Source organism: Anoplopoma fimbria, chromosome 16 (genome assembly GCF_027596085.1).
Source record: "Anoplopoma fimbria isolate UVic2021 breed Golden Eagle Sablefish chromosome 16, Afim_UVic_2022, whole genome shotgun sequence".
In the NCBI taxonomy this organism is placed as follows: Eukaryota; Metazoa; Chordata; class Actinopteri; order Perciformes; family Anoplopomatidae; genus Anoplopoma; species Anoplopoma fimbria.
Window position 1 is genome coordinate 13,319,148 of NC_072464.1, and position 13,263 is coordinate 13,332,410.

The 13,263-nt window shown below is 42.2% G+C and overlaps 1 protein-coding gene across 1 annotated transcript in view; it reads left to right on the forward strand.

Annotated features, from left to right (window-relative positions):
- lrp2a (low density lipoprotein receptor-related protein 2a) overlaps positions 1-13,263 on the forward strand; it is a 43,989-nt gene that overhangs the window by 6,579 nt on the left and 24,147 nt on the right. The window contains 24 exon segments of the mRNA XM_054615716.1: positions 166-276; positions 423-536; positions 666-782; positions 1,310-1,453; positions 1,559-1,678; positions 2,175-2,303; positions 2,814-2,983; positions 4,682-4,905; positions 5,357-5,563; positions 5,714-5,916; positions 6,111-6,251; positions 6,500-6,703; positions 7,313-7,505; positions 7,794-7,919; positions 8,082-8,212; positions 8,430-8,567; positions 8,666-8,947; positions 9,085-9,324; positions 9,826-9,945; positions 10,443-10,559; positions 10,715-11,095; positions 11,834-12,082; positions 12,667-12,878; positions 12,986-13,170. Of these exon segments, the coding sequence (XP_054471691.1) occupies positions 166-276; positions 423-536; positions 666-782; positions 1,310-1,453; positions 1,559-1,678; positions 2,175-2,303; positions 2,814-2,983; positions 4,682-4,905; positions 5,357-5,563; positions 5,714-5,916; positions 6,111-6,251; positions 6,500-6,703; positions 7,313-7,505; positions 7,794-7,919; positions 8,082-8,212; positions 8,430-8,567; positions 8,666-8,947; positions 9,085-9,324; positions 9,826-9,945; positions 10,443-10,559; positions 10,715-11,095; positions 11,834-12,082; positions 12,667-12,878; positions 12,986-13,170 (4,258 nt within the window).

The following is a 13,263-nucleotide window of genomic DNA, read 5'->3' on the forward strand; positions in this document are numbered from 1 at the left end:
CATGAAGAATGCTGTGGCGACTGCCGTTGTTATGCTGGTGGCGTTACATTTTCGTCTCTTATCCTTCCCATTCACGGTGCTTTTCGCATTTTAAAAGCTGACAATAGCACAGTTGTCAGCGTGATTTGACTGCTTTTGTGCCCTGATGATGTTTTCATCTTTCAGATTACCCCGAGTGTACACAGCTGAGGTGTGCTAATGGGGCCTGCTACAACCGGACCCAGAGATGTGACCAGATACTTGACTGTCGTGATGGCTCTGATGAGGCGAATTGCAGTAAGAAGCCTGTCATTTTTAGTGGCAAACTGTTCACGTGGCCTTTGTTGAGCTTCCCAAAAAGCGCAACCTAAAAAGTAAAAGCATTCATAACCTGACATCATCATCAAATAGATATTTTGCCTTTTTCTGTTGTGTTTTTTTAGCACAGCGCTGCAACGCGGGCCTGTTCCCGTGTCATAACGGGGTGTGTGTTCCTCAACGCTACGTCTGTGACCATGACGATGACTGTGGAGACCGAAGTGATGAGCTAAACTGCAGTATGTAGCCTCTGTCTTTCTACATCTCCTCTTTCAATCAAACCCCACAGTGTGTCATGACTCTTATCTTCATCCAGATAAATGTCTCTGATCTTTTCTCTGCATTGATATTCTCCACTTCACCTGCAGCATATCCTACATGTAGAGGGAACTACTTCACCTGCCCTAGCGGCCGCTGTATCCACCAAGTCTGGGTTTGTGATGGAGAGGATGACTGTGAGGACAATGCAGATGAAAAAGGCTGTGGTAGGTATACAACCAGTTGTCATAAAACCATGTTAATTGTTGCTGTAAGGAGCAGAAGAGTTAATGTTTAAAGAACACTAGAATGTGTAACAACTCCAGCTCTCTGTGTGAACCTGATTCATCCCCAGTCTCCATGGTTTGTACGGGCTAGCAAGACGCAATGTCTGTGCTCCTTTAAGTGTGTTATTCAAATGCCTCTTTGTGGCACAAGATCACGCAGCCCCCCCAAAGGGCTTTAGAATTCCTCCACACGGCTGTGAAGAGTGTGTGTTTTTAGAGGATGGGCTGCAGAAGCCCTCTGAGCCCCCATGTGACCCCCTCAAAGCTCCATTCCCCTGTGTCGATTTAAAGTGACAGTAATTTCCCTGACAATAAAGTCCCAGTCACAATTTTCTTAAGATCAGCAGCACATTCCTGTGGAGATAAGGCTGCCTGTCAATACATACTTTTCCCACTAAAACCATGTCGTGTTTTCCCTATTTCTATGTGTAAGCCTGCACAAATAAAGACTCATTTTTTTTCTGCAGATAATGTACCACAGGAGTGTTACCCAGGAGAATGGCCCTGTCCATCCACTGGCCAGTGTATCCCCATTGATCACCTGTGTGATGGAACGGCTCAGTGTCCGGAGGGAGACGATGAAACTAACAGCACTGCTGGGCGCAACTGCAGTTAGTACCAACACAACTTGTTTCAAGTCCACATTAAGACATCTGCTATCATATAATCTGTGCTAGTGAAGTATATTCAATCACTAATGTGGTTACTGTGTCCAGGTATCTGGAGATGTGCCTCTCTAAGCTGTGAGCATCGCTGTCATGCTTCCCCTGATGGAGGGGTCTGCTCTTGTCCTTCTGGATACATTGTCAGCAGCAACAATAGTCGCTCATGTATAGGTATTTATCCTTTATTGCCTTTACATTACCCTGGCACAATAATTAAGATTCTTTAAATAAGTTGGGATGTTCAATGCTTTTCTATGTAATAGAAAGTAAAATCTACTTTTGGTCAGTAAATGAAATAATACATCATATATCTCCTAGTGAGCGACAACCGACATACTCAAACACAGAATACCAGAAGTGCACTGAAAAAGCTTTACCAATTAAGACCTTGGTGCACTCTCAATTCTTATTCTGGCCAGACCCTTATACTGTATACTCAAATTAAGTTTGCAAGATCTAGACATTGGACTCAGAAGTACAGCACACACCTTGGACTCATAGCTGAATTGACAAAAATGAGAGGAAATCTAAGAAAGTTTCCTTGATTAACACCTCATTACAGCTCTATGTTGATGTCTTATAAAATGTAATCAAAGAGCAATTTGACTCAAACAAAACAAATCATTCTTTAATCGTCATCCGTTGTGATTTTGATATCATGCTAAAGACTTTGACGACTGTTCGATGTGGGGCGTATGTGACCAGCTGTGTGAGGACCGCATAGGCTCCCACCGCTGCAGCTGTCGAGAGGGCTACATCCTGGAGCAGCACAGACACTGCAGAGCTGACGTCTCGAGTGAGTGTTTCTTCTCCGTTTGAACAGATTCTCTTACCTGCTGTATGCTCAGATTTTGAATGTGTGAATGATCCATGTAAATGACTACCATTAGCATAGCCCCCTTTTCCTGTTTGCCAACCAATGTGGCTGCTTCAGTGAGCGTCTGCACTTCTTTCTGGTGCATTGTTGCGTACCGAATGCTGTTTTAGTTACTCTCTTGCCTTTGTGGAACATAGAAAGAGTGTTGACTGAGAGGCTGACCTCTCTGACTCTAGCTTTAGTAAAAAGAGTGTGTAAGGATAGTAGCTAGAAAGTACTCAACCCACATTGGTCTTACTCAGGGTTTTGAATTAATGCACTACATTCTGTAAATTTCCACTGATATTTTAGTTGATCATGCCTACAACAAAATAGATTTTTACTTAAATACAAATCAGGCCCTGCTTTCTAACCTGAAATTTTCAAATGACGTCTTTAAGATATGTTTTCTAACTTGTTGTATTTTGTTTGTCACTTGTTGTACTGCAGCTGGAGTCCCTTCCTTGCTATTTTCTAATGGCAGAGACCTGCTAATAGGTGACATCCATGGCAACAGTCTGCGCACTTTGGTTAATTCACAGAACAGAGGGGTTGCAGTGGGAGTGGACTTCCATTATAATCTCCATAGGATATTCTGGACTGATACCATTCAGAATAAGGTATTTTTTTAATCTAATTTCCATATTCATGTTATATGTACTTATTTACTTCAGTGTTTTTCTTAGAGCATTACCTGGATGATTATTTTTGTGCCAGGGTAAGAGATCACGGGAATAGACCTCTGTCTTGTTTGAGGAAATACTTGAGATAGACCTGAGCTGCAGAATGAAATTCTTTCAGTTATCCTGTAAAATATCAGCAATGTTGATACTATAATAATGGGATAGCTGTTGGCTCCTTTGCGGCTGGGTCATAATGAAGGGAAGTAGATGTGGAATGGAATCCAAATGGCCTAATCTTGAAACCTGTCTGATAGGCTGGTATGATGTTCACATACCAGGGTGCAATTTTTGTAACTCGATCTTGTTTGAAGTAATCATGGTGTATTTGTTTTCAGTGGCACTGTCCATCTATATGCATTCTTTGGCCAGCTAAAAAAGTATTTGTCAGCCTGTGCTTTGGCTCCTTAATGGTTTGAACTGCAGCCACTGGGCTGAAAGGCTAGGACATATCTCTGACTGGGTATCTGTGTATCACCTGCCTTCATGGCAGCATGTCAGATTAAAAGTAGGGAAAGCACAAACAGGGCATGTGAATGCAACCAGAGAGGTTAAACAATCAGGCTATTTCCACATCTTCAGTTTCTCTTTAAACAGGTCAGTTGAATCCTGCTTCTTAGACATATGGATCTTGTTTCAAAAGAGGCAGAGCTGCTAAAAGCAATACCCCCCTTAACCAGCTGCATGGTGCCAAGGTTTCCACCCGGAGAAACTAGTGCCATCATAGTACCGGTAGAATGGCAGGTTTAGAAAACCACCTTACAGGGTCACAGAAATGTAGCCAGACAGAATCGTCAGAGAGGCAAACATATAATCTCTCTCTGCCTATTGCTGCCGCCTAAAATGTGTTTCTCATTGTTAGTTTTGCATTCATGCCAGTGACGATCTCTCTTAACACAATACTCACATTCCAATATGTTTAGTAAAATAGTTCATGTTCTCCACAATTGTTTCTCCTGTTGATACTAGCCATACAGGGATCCCATCTTAAAGCAGTTTCAATTGAAGTTAGAGGGGAAAAATTCAAGTTCTATGTTATGTGTAAAAATGTATTCCAAAGATTAATCCCAGCTAGTATAAGGTTTCAGCAGACTGAGTTTGAAAAATCAAGTGGCTGAATTCCAAAGTTTCAGTCCTTATATGCAAAATTTGTGTTAGCGTTCCTTTGTAGTTACAAGGAAGCACTGTCCGTTTGAGCTTTTGAGTGATGCCCACTTTATTTTTCTGACTCAGACTGCTGAAGCCTGGAGCCTGCTAAAGCAAAATTTTAGAATTTTCACTCAGGACAAGGAAGGGGGATTTTGTCTCCCATCACTTAAATTGTTAAGATATAGTGGAGAAATGTCTACCTGAGCAGATAATGAAGATGCTCTCCCTCTGGTTCTGTTGTTATACAAGCTTCTCCTTGCTTTGTTGACAAAGCCGGGCCAACTGCACAGGCTTTAGTGCGTTTTCATGCATGTGAGCGAGCAATTGATTCATATGAGATAACACTTTCAATGCACCTACAGGCATGTGAGTATTGTATTAAGATACACAAAAATGTGAACTTATCTTTTAATATCTTCCCTTGATTTCTTGAAGCGGTGACCACCTACGAGCTAATTTCTTGACAACAATGCCGTCTTTTGTGTACAGGTGTTTTCTGTGGCTATGGACGGTTCCAATATGCAGGTGGTTTTAAATGTATCAGTTGACCACCCTGAGAACTTGGCAGTGGATTGGGTGAACAATAAACTATATGTGGTGGAGGCCAGCGTCAATAGGATTGACATGGTGGACTTTGATGGAAGTAACCGGGTCACACTCATCACTGAAAACCTTGGAAACCCTAGAGGACTGGCCGTTGACCCCACTGTCGGGTAAGCACATCTCCCAGTTTCCATCCATTCATCTATCAACCCATTCCCGAACCCTACATACAGTATCTGTCGTGCTCCATTGGCAGAGAATAATGGGGTGTGTGTGTGAGATTAGCAGATTGCCCTGGGTGGATTAGTGAGGAGCAATGTAAGTGATGACCCTCATTGTAATCCAATAGTATAGTTGAAAGGGGGAGGAGAGCCAGGTGGCTACAGATAAATTGCTTATCGAATGTACAGCTCTTTGGTGAGATGCACAGCCACCCACCTGGAGACATAATGTGATGCTTGGGATGCTGGACTTCATTGACAAAAGAAAAGTCTCCATGATCTTTCGAAAGAAAATACGTGAAATGTTGTTTCTGTGGTCCCAGCTGTAAATAGCAGTCCTTTGTGTAATGATCTCGACTAATGAAAACTGGCAAATTAAACATTAAACCTTTTTTCACAGGTACATGTTCTTCTCAGATTGGGAAGCAGTGAATGGACAACCAGGACTGGAGCGTGCCTTTATGGATGGCACCAACCGTTATGGGATCATTGGGAGTAAACTGGGCTGGCCGGCTGGTATCACACTAGACATTGAAGCCAAGCGCATCTACTGGGTTGACAGTCGCTATGACTACATTGAAACTGCAACATATGATGGTCTTCATAGGTAAATATGTAATGTGTTATTGCTAAAAAAAGTAATTAATTTAGAAGCAAAAACAAAAGTAAATCTCAAACAATTCTGTAGGTCTAACAAGCAGAAAGGTCCATGCATTTATATTCAAATGAATTAATGTTATCAACATTTTTTCAATAGGAAAACAGTGGTCCATGGAGGTGCGGTGATCCCACACCCATTTGGCATCAGTCTGTTTGAGCACAATGTCTATTTCACGGATTGGACCAAGATGGCCGTGATGAAAGCCAACAAGTTCACTGACAGCAGTCCTCAAGTTGTTTACAGTACTTCACTGACCCCACACGGAGTTGTAGTAATACATCAGTTGAAACAGCCATATGGTAAGTCCCTCAATGAGACAAATGTGTCTTCAGTTCACAGTATTATGTAAATTTACCCCGATTTTCTACCACCACCTGCTAGTGTTTCTAAAGAAAGAGACATAAATAGCAATAGTTGAGGGAAATCTGAATCTGGAAACTATTTAATATAACCTTGCCAGCTAAAGAAATTCTTTTTTTATGTTTGTCTCCAGTGCCAAACCCTTGTAGTGTGGACAGAGGTGGATGTGAGCAGATCTGTGTTCTGAGTCACAGGAGTGACAATGGAGGACTGGGTTACCGCTGCAAATGTCGCCTGGGCTACGACCTACATGCTGATGGCAAGCGATGTTTTGGTAAGAGAACAATTTTCTTATGATTGCAATGATTTGTTTCTTGAACTGATCTCAGTATGTAAGGTATAAGTGTAAGATTATGCCTAACACCCTAAAGATTTAATGGTTCACTCGAACCATCACCTGTACGCCAACCCACAGTGGTGTCATCTCATTTAACCCTTTTAGTTTTGTTTTATGATGTCTTTGTGAGGCTGAATAACTGTGGCATGAATGACCAACTTGTCATTCTGATCTCTTATCTTCAGCTGTGAGGCAGTTCCTGCTTTTCTCCAGCCAGCTGGCCGTGAGAGGGATCCCCTTTAACCTCTCATCTCAGGAGGACATCATCCTGCCCGTCACTGGATCCCCTTCCTATTTTGTTGGGGTGGATTTTAGCGCTGAAGACGATGCAATCTTCTTTTCAGACACAGCCAAAGATATTATTTATAAACAAAAAGTGGATGGGACTGGTGAGCATCTTGTTGGTTGCTCTAGCTGAATTGTTCAGAATAGCCTGTACATATTCACTGCATCATAATTTCATAATAATACAAGGAAAGACATGCAGACAGCAGCTAATATGTTTTCAGTGTTTTCTCTGTGCTTACATCATTGGATAATTTCTTTCCTTGCGGAGAGCTCTACCATGTGATTTAGCCGGGCTTATACAGGGAGTTAAGGGAGTTCCTGATGGGGCCGACTGGTACTGTGGGGGAGGGAGTGGAAGGGGAGTATGGACAGTGGAAAATGGATCATATAATCAACTATAATCAAATCTAATGACCTGAAAATGAGTAGGACAGACTAATCAAGAATGTTTTACCTAGCAGTTTTGATATTTAATTTCAAAACTATCACCTAAGCTGTGGAAAGTGGTCACTAATGTCCACGAGCAGTCACACCACACACACACAAAAATAAACTCCACTGCTCTGATCAGTGGTGTTGTTTTTAGAGCTGCTCTAGTTTTTTCTGTCCGGTCCACATGGGGAAAATGAGAGCTGACAGCCTATTTATTTAAATGTATTCCTCTTTCATCTCTGTGTTAAACGGTGGTCTGACCGCTTTGATCTGCACAGGCAGGGAGGTTCTGGCAGCCAATAGAGTGGATGGAGTGGAGGACCTGGCTTACGACTGGATTTCAAAAAACCTCTACTGGACTGACCCGCGATATAGAAGCATATCTGTAATGAAAGTTGCTGATAAGTCCAGGAGAGCCATCATACAAAACCTCAACAACCCTCGTGCCATTGTGGTACATCCTCCTCTTGGGTAAATCAATTTTAGACTGAGCTTTTTTTTTTTTTTTTTGTGAATGCTCACTTATTCAAAAAAAGTCCTCAAATGAGTCATAAGGCCTCTGTGTCCAACAGCTCAGATTAGTTCAGCGTGAATTCAGTATTGTAGCCAACACTAAGAAGTTGGGCTTAAACAGAGAAGCTTAAAATCTAAATAAATAGGATTTTTGTCACCCAGGTAGGCTTGTTAAAGAATTAAAAGCAGGTACATTTTTTAAATGAAATATGACATTGATGCTTGTTGTTTATTTGATTTGAACAGGTATATTTTTTGGACTGACTGGTACCGGCCAGCGAAGATTATGAGGGCTTGGGGTGACGGGTCACATGCCCTGTCTATTGTAAACACTACTCTTGGCTGGCCAAATGGCCTCGCTATTGACTGGAGGTAAGTCAAACACCCTATAGCCATGTGGCCAAAACAGTTCCACCATACACTATTTCACCTTGACATAGACGTTTTTGCTATAGCAATGTTTTTTTCTGATCATTCCCCTGACAGCATTTTTGACTTATTTTAAACTCGCTCTCTACTTTGATTTCCACCCAGCTCAATGCGTCTGTATTGGGTGGATGCCTTCTTTGACAAAATTGAGTACAGCAATTTTGATGGACGGAACAGGATTTCTTTGGACCGCATAACCCAGATCTCCCACCCGTTTGGTCTCACCATTTTTGAAGGTAATAAGTCCTGGCATAAACAACCAGTTGCCTATAAAGTTTTTTTTTTAGCATTTTTAGCTAAATAAAGAGAGATTTAATCTAACTAGCATTGACTTGAACTGTGGTTTACCATTCTTGCTTTAATCAGGGTCATTTTCAAAAGAGCAATTACTGTTACCAGGAGGTGATGAAAGATAAACTAACTGAGGTTTTGTTCTGTTCCTGTCCCTCAAAGGCTATGCATATTTCACTGACTGGCGCCTGGGTGGCATTGTACGTGTGCGCAAGACCGATGGTGGGGAGCTGGTCATTATCAGAAGAGGAATCAGCCACATCATGCATGTCAAGTCTTTCAATTCCAACTCTCAGATTGGTCAGTAGCTTTACTCACTTCTTCCACTCTGCATGCGTAGCTGAGGCTCACACTTGTCAGTCATATTCCTAATAATTACACTCCACTCTCCTTCTCAGGTTCAAATCACTGCAACAGGCGGACAAATCCTAATGGAGACTGCAGCCACTTCTGCTTTCCAGCCCCAGACTCACAGAGGGTGTGTGGATGTCCGTATGGCATGAAGCTGTTGCCCAACCAACAGACGTGTGTCGAGGACCCTTCCAATGAGCCCCCAATGCTGCAGTGTGGAGCCAACTCCTTCTCCTGCAGCAACAGCAAATGCGTCCCAAACAGCTACAGATGCGATGGTGTTGACGACTGCCATGACAACAGTGACGAAGTCAACTGTGGAATTAACAGTAATGCTTTTTATTTGTGAATCTAGTCTATAATACTTGCCTGACATGACCAGAGTAAAACTTTTTTGCTTATTTTTTATTATTTTGGTCAGTTTAATGTTACAATATTTCAAACAAGATCATCATTTCTTTTTCAGACACCACTTGCTCCCCCTCTGCATTCACGTGTGCCAATAAGCACTGCGTGCCTGCAGGATGGCGCTGTGATGGCCACAATGACTGTTTTGATAACAGCGATGAGTACAACTGCCCCACACAGATACCTGGAACATGCCCTGCCAATCAGTTTACCTGTACCAACCACCGATGCATCCCACACACCTGGCGTTGTGACACCGATAATGACTGCGGGGACAGTTCAGATGAAGCAGACTGCCGTGAGTATCCCTGTAGAGGCTACAAACTGGAAATTAATAGGATTTGCTTCGTGACTGGTTTTGTTCTAAACACAGAATAGTAAGTAATAAGGCAAATAGCCAGCATTTATTACAGTGGCAGGTTTTTATTTCAGGAAGCAAACTACAAGCAATTATGTTGGAGAACACTTTAATGCACAGATTTTAGACACACATATATAGCCTTAATTATAGAAATGTATAAATGTAAGCTGGTCAATTGGCTCCTTTTTTTTTTACTCTAAGTTTATCCAGGAAAATGTTGAATGCCCCACCTCTGCCCCAAAAAAGGAGTCACTTGCGGAAAAAAGTATTTACACTGAATCTACCTTTTATCCAATGGTACATGGTTGATGTGGTACTTATAGAAACATAGTTTTTGTTCCTGTAAAAAATGAGACCTGTACAGTATTGTTTTGATTAAGAAACACATGCAGATTAGCTTGTAGACTCATATTGTTGCCTAACAATTTGTGTTGATAGATCTGAGAGGTACATGCGATCCAGGACAATTTCAGTGTCCAGACCACCGTTGCATAGATCCCAACTATGTCTGTGATGGGGACAGGGACTGTGTGGATGGAGCGGACGAGCAGGGATGCAGTGAGTATCTTTCTGGATTACAGTTTCTCCTAGACATACTTGTAGTTGCTGGTCTCATCTGGTCCACACTTATGAAATAAGTCTTTTTACGCAAGTGCGTAATTAAATCTATTCAATATCATCCTGCTGGTATTAATAAAACTAATGAAAGTCTTTGCTTATCAGATCTATTTTAATCAGGTCTCATAATCACTGCTTAGGACCTCATTTTAAACTTGCTTCAACCACTATGAGATATTATGAATTGCAGCTTTAGCTGGCATTTCTCAATAAAGAATGAATTCATTTGTTCAGTCATTCATGTTTTCACCAGCTAAACATGCTCAAGAAGTTGTAGAGGTCAATTGAATGCTCTGTAAAATTCAAACAGCATTTGCTAAGCCTCTTAATGTATTGATCTCAATACTTGAGTTGCACAACAATTGAACTCAGCATACATACAAAACTGCAGAAATATTAAATATCAGGTTTAACATATTCAACTGGATTTTTTTCAGTTTACAACTGCACTGTGAATGAGTTCAAGTGCTCCAGTGGTCATCAGTGTATCAACGCCTACTACCGCTGTGATGGAGTCTTTGATTGCAGTGATCGCTCAGATGAGCAACGCTGTCGTAAGTATTTAAAAAGTGCCTTTGGTTATTGATTATATTACTGATGCAATACTCAGTCATGCATAACTATGTGCAAGGCTGCTAGTTTATTAAAATGTTCTCTAATTTTGGACTGTCCTGTCCTGCTGTTTGTGGTGTTTCCTAATGAATCTCAGCTACAAGGCCCCCAGGGATGTGCCACCATGAGAGTGAGTTCCAGTGTCAGTCAGATGGGAGCTGTGTACCGTCTACCTGGGAGTGTGATGGTCATCCGGACTGCGAGGATGGCAGCGACGAACACCACGCCTGTCCACCTCGCACCTGCCCCTCCACACTCTTCCGCTGTGACAATGGAAACTGTGTGTTACGTAGCTGGCTTTGTGATGGCGACAACGACTGCAGGGACATGAGCGATGAAAGAGACTGTCCCACGCCGCCATTTCGATGTCCAAGCTTGCAGTGGCAGTGTCCAGGCCACATGTTGTGCATCAACCTCACCACAGTTTGTGACAATACTCCCGACTGCCCCAATGGTGCTGACGAGTCTCCCCTCTGCAGTAAGTCTGATCTCTGCTTTCTCAGTCAACCTGGAACATGCTCTTTGTCTTTCACAAATATTTGATTGTTTTATTAAGTTTGCTGGCATCCTCAAATTCTATTCAATTGTCACATGACATGACAAACAGGATCAAACTCTCCATTGATTTAGTTTAATTTGACATTTTCCTCTAGTACTCTGTAAACAAGGGCTTCATTTCACAGACATAATATGTGTTGAATGTTATCTGTTTGTCTTTGGATTCTTGTGTTAAAATCATGCATGTGTGTGTGTGATTTGACCTGTATTAACCTGAAAATGATCTGTGATTTTCCTTTCTTGCCTTTTTCACTACTTTCAGACGAGCCTTTGCCAGGTAGGAACCAACTCTCAATCATCGGTAGAAATGCTGCAAGTAGTTCTGATTCATTTTCAACAAACACAGCATCTTTATTAGCTTTTTTTATATTCGTAGATCTGTTTCAAAACATAATCAAGGTCAAAATTGTTGTTAGTAGAGTGTGTGTGGTGAATATAAAAATATTTTTCCCATAAATATGCATTAAATAGTGGGCTCAAAGTAGCACTTCTAAAGAAATGAACTGAAGTGGTTAGTGCTTTGTTGTTCATTAATTAGCATTGGAACATGTTTATTAATTGCATAATTCGGTAGATTTTGTATTTGTGTTGTATGAGTTATTATTTAATTGGTTTGATTTTTTGTTTCTAACTTTTGCTTTCTCCACTTAAACCTCAGATCAGGAGAGCTGTTCTGACAACAATGCTGGCTGCACCCATGGTTGTATCCAAGGGCCCTTTGGGGCCCAGTGCTCATGCCCTGTAGGTTATCAACTGAGCAATGACTCCAAAACCTGTGAGGATGTCGATGAGTGTAATCCCCCTGGACTATGCAGCCAGCACTGCTTTAATGAGAGGGGCTCTTTCCGCTGCCACTGCCAGGATGGTTACACTCTCGAGGCAGACCAGCGTACCTGCAAGGCCTCAGGTGAGGAGGGATGTGGCTTGAACCTTCTGTGCATGCAACATATTGCTCCCCTGGTAGTTATAAATAACAACCTCTAATTTCATAATGCAGTAAATAGGAAACAGGCCGATTATTAGTCCTATACAGCACGTATCTCAGTTGTCTCTGCTGTGCAGGCGGTTTGGCAGGAATGGGCTGTGATAACGGGGAGCGCGCTCACCAGACTGCGAGACTGACACACCGTCTTTCTTCTCCTATGTCTCTCCTTGCTGCTCTGATTTCCTCAGATAAGGAAAAATAACATATATGTCACTCACTGGCCATCACAGGTGTAATTAGGACAAAATAACCAACAATGGGCTGTTCATAGAGAGTGTGCCTGACATGAGCTCCTCTTCCACACAGATAACCTGCTGAAAGACTTTGAAGCACAATAGGTCTTTATTTGGACAGGAGTGCATTCCCTGAGGACGGCCATTTGAGTAGGGTCTATTTAACAGGCCTGTCGCATAGTTGTGGTTGACATGCACAAGCTGATAAGTGCTCTCATTAGCATGAGAATGGACATGAAAAATAGGTAACAGAGATTTGATGTCTGTTTACAGATTCTCGTCAGGCGTTCTTGCTGGTGGCCAGTCGAAATCAGATTGTGCAAGATGACATAACCGCTCAGCCCAACGTGGTCCGCTCACTGGTTCGAGATGGACGCAACATTGTGGCCCTAGATTTTGACTCGGCCACTGACCGTGTGTACTGGTCCGACACAAGTCAGGACAGAATATGGAGTGCTAACAAAAATGGCAGTGACAGAACTGTGGTGAGTTGTTTTGTTCCGTTTGTCACCATTGACATACTGCTCTGAAACATTTGTGTTTATTCCCACGGTCCCACACATTTAACTAAGCATGAGTCTCTGGTGGACAGATATTTGACAGTGGAGTGACTGTAACAGAGAGCCTTGCCGTGGACTGGGTGGGCAGGAACCTCTACTGGACTGACTACGTCTTGGAGACTATTGAAGTCTCTAAACTGGACGGCACCCACCGCACTGTTTTAGTCAGTGAAAATGTCACCAACCCCCGAGGCCTGGTGCTGGACCCAAGGGACAGGTTAGTCAGAAACAAGTTTGTTTAAATACTGTATGTCTTGGATGTTATGGTCACTTTTCATTTTTCAAAGCAGATTGTGTTAAAAGACGAGTG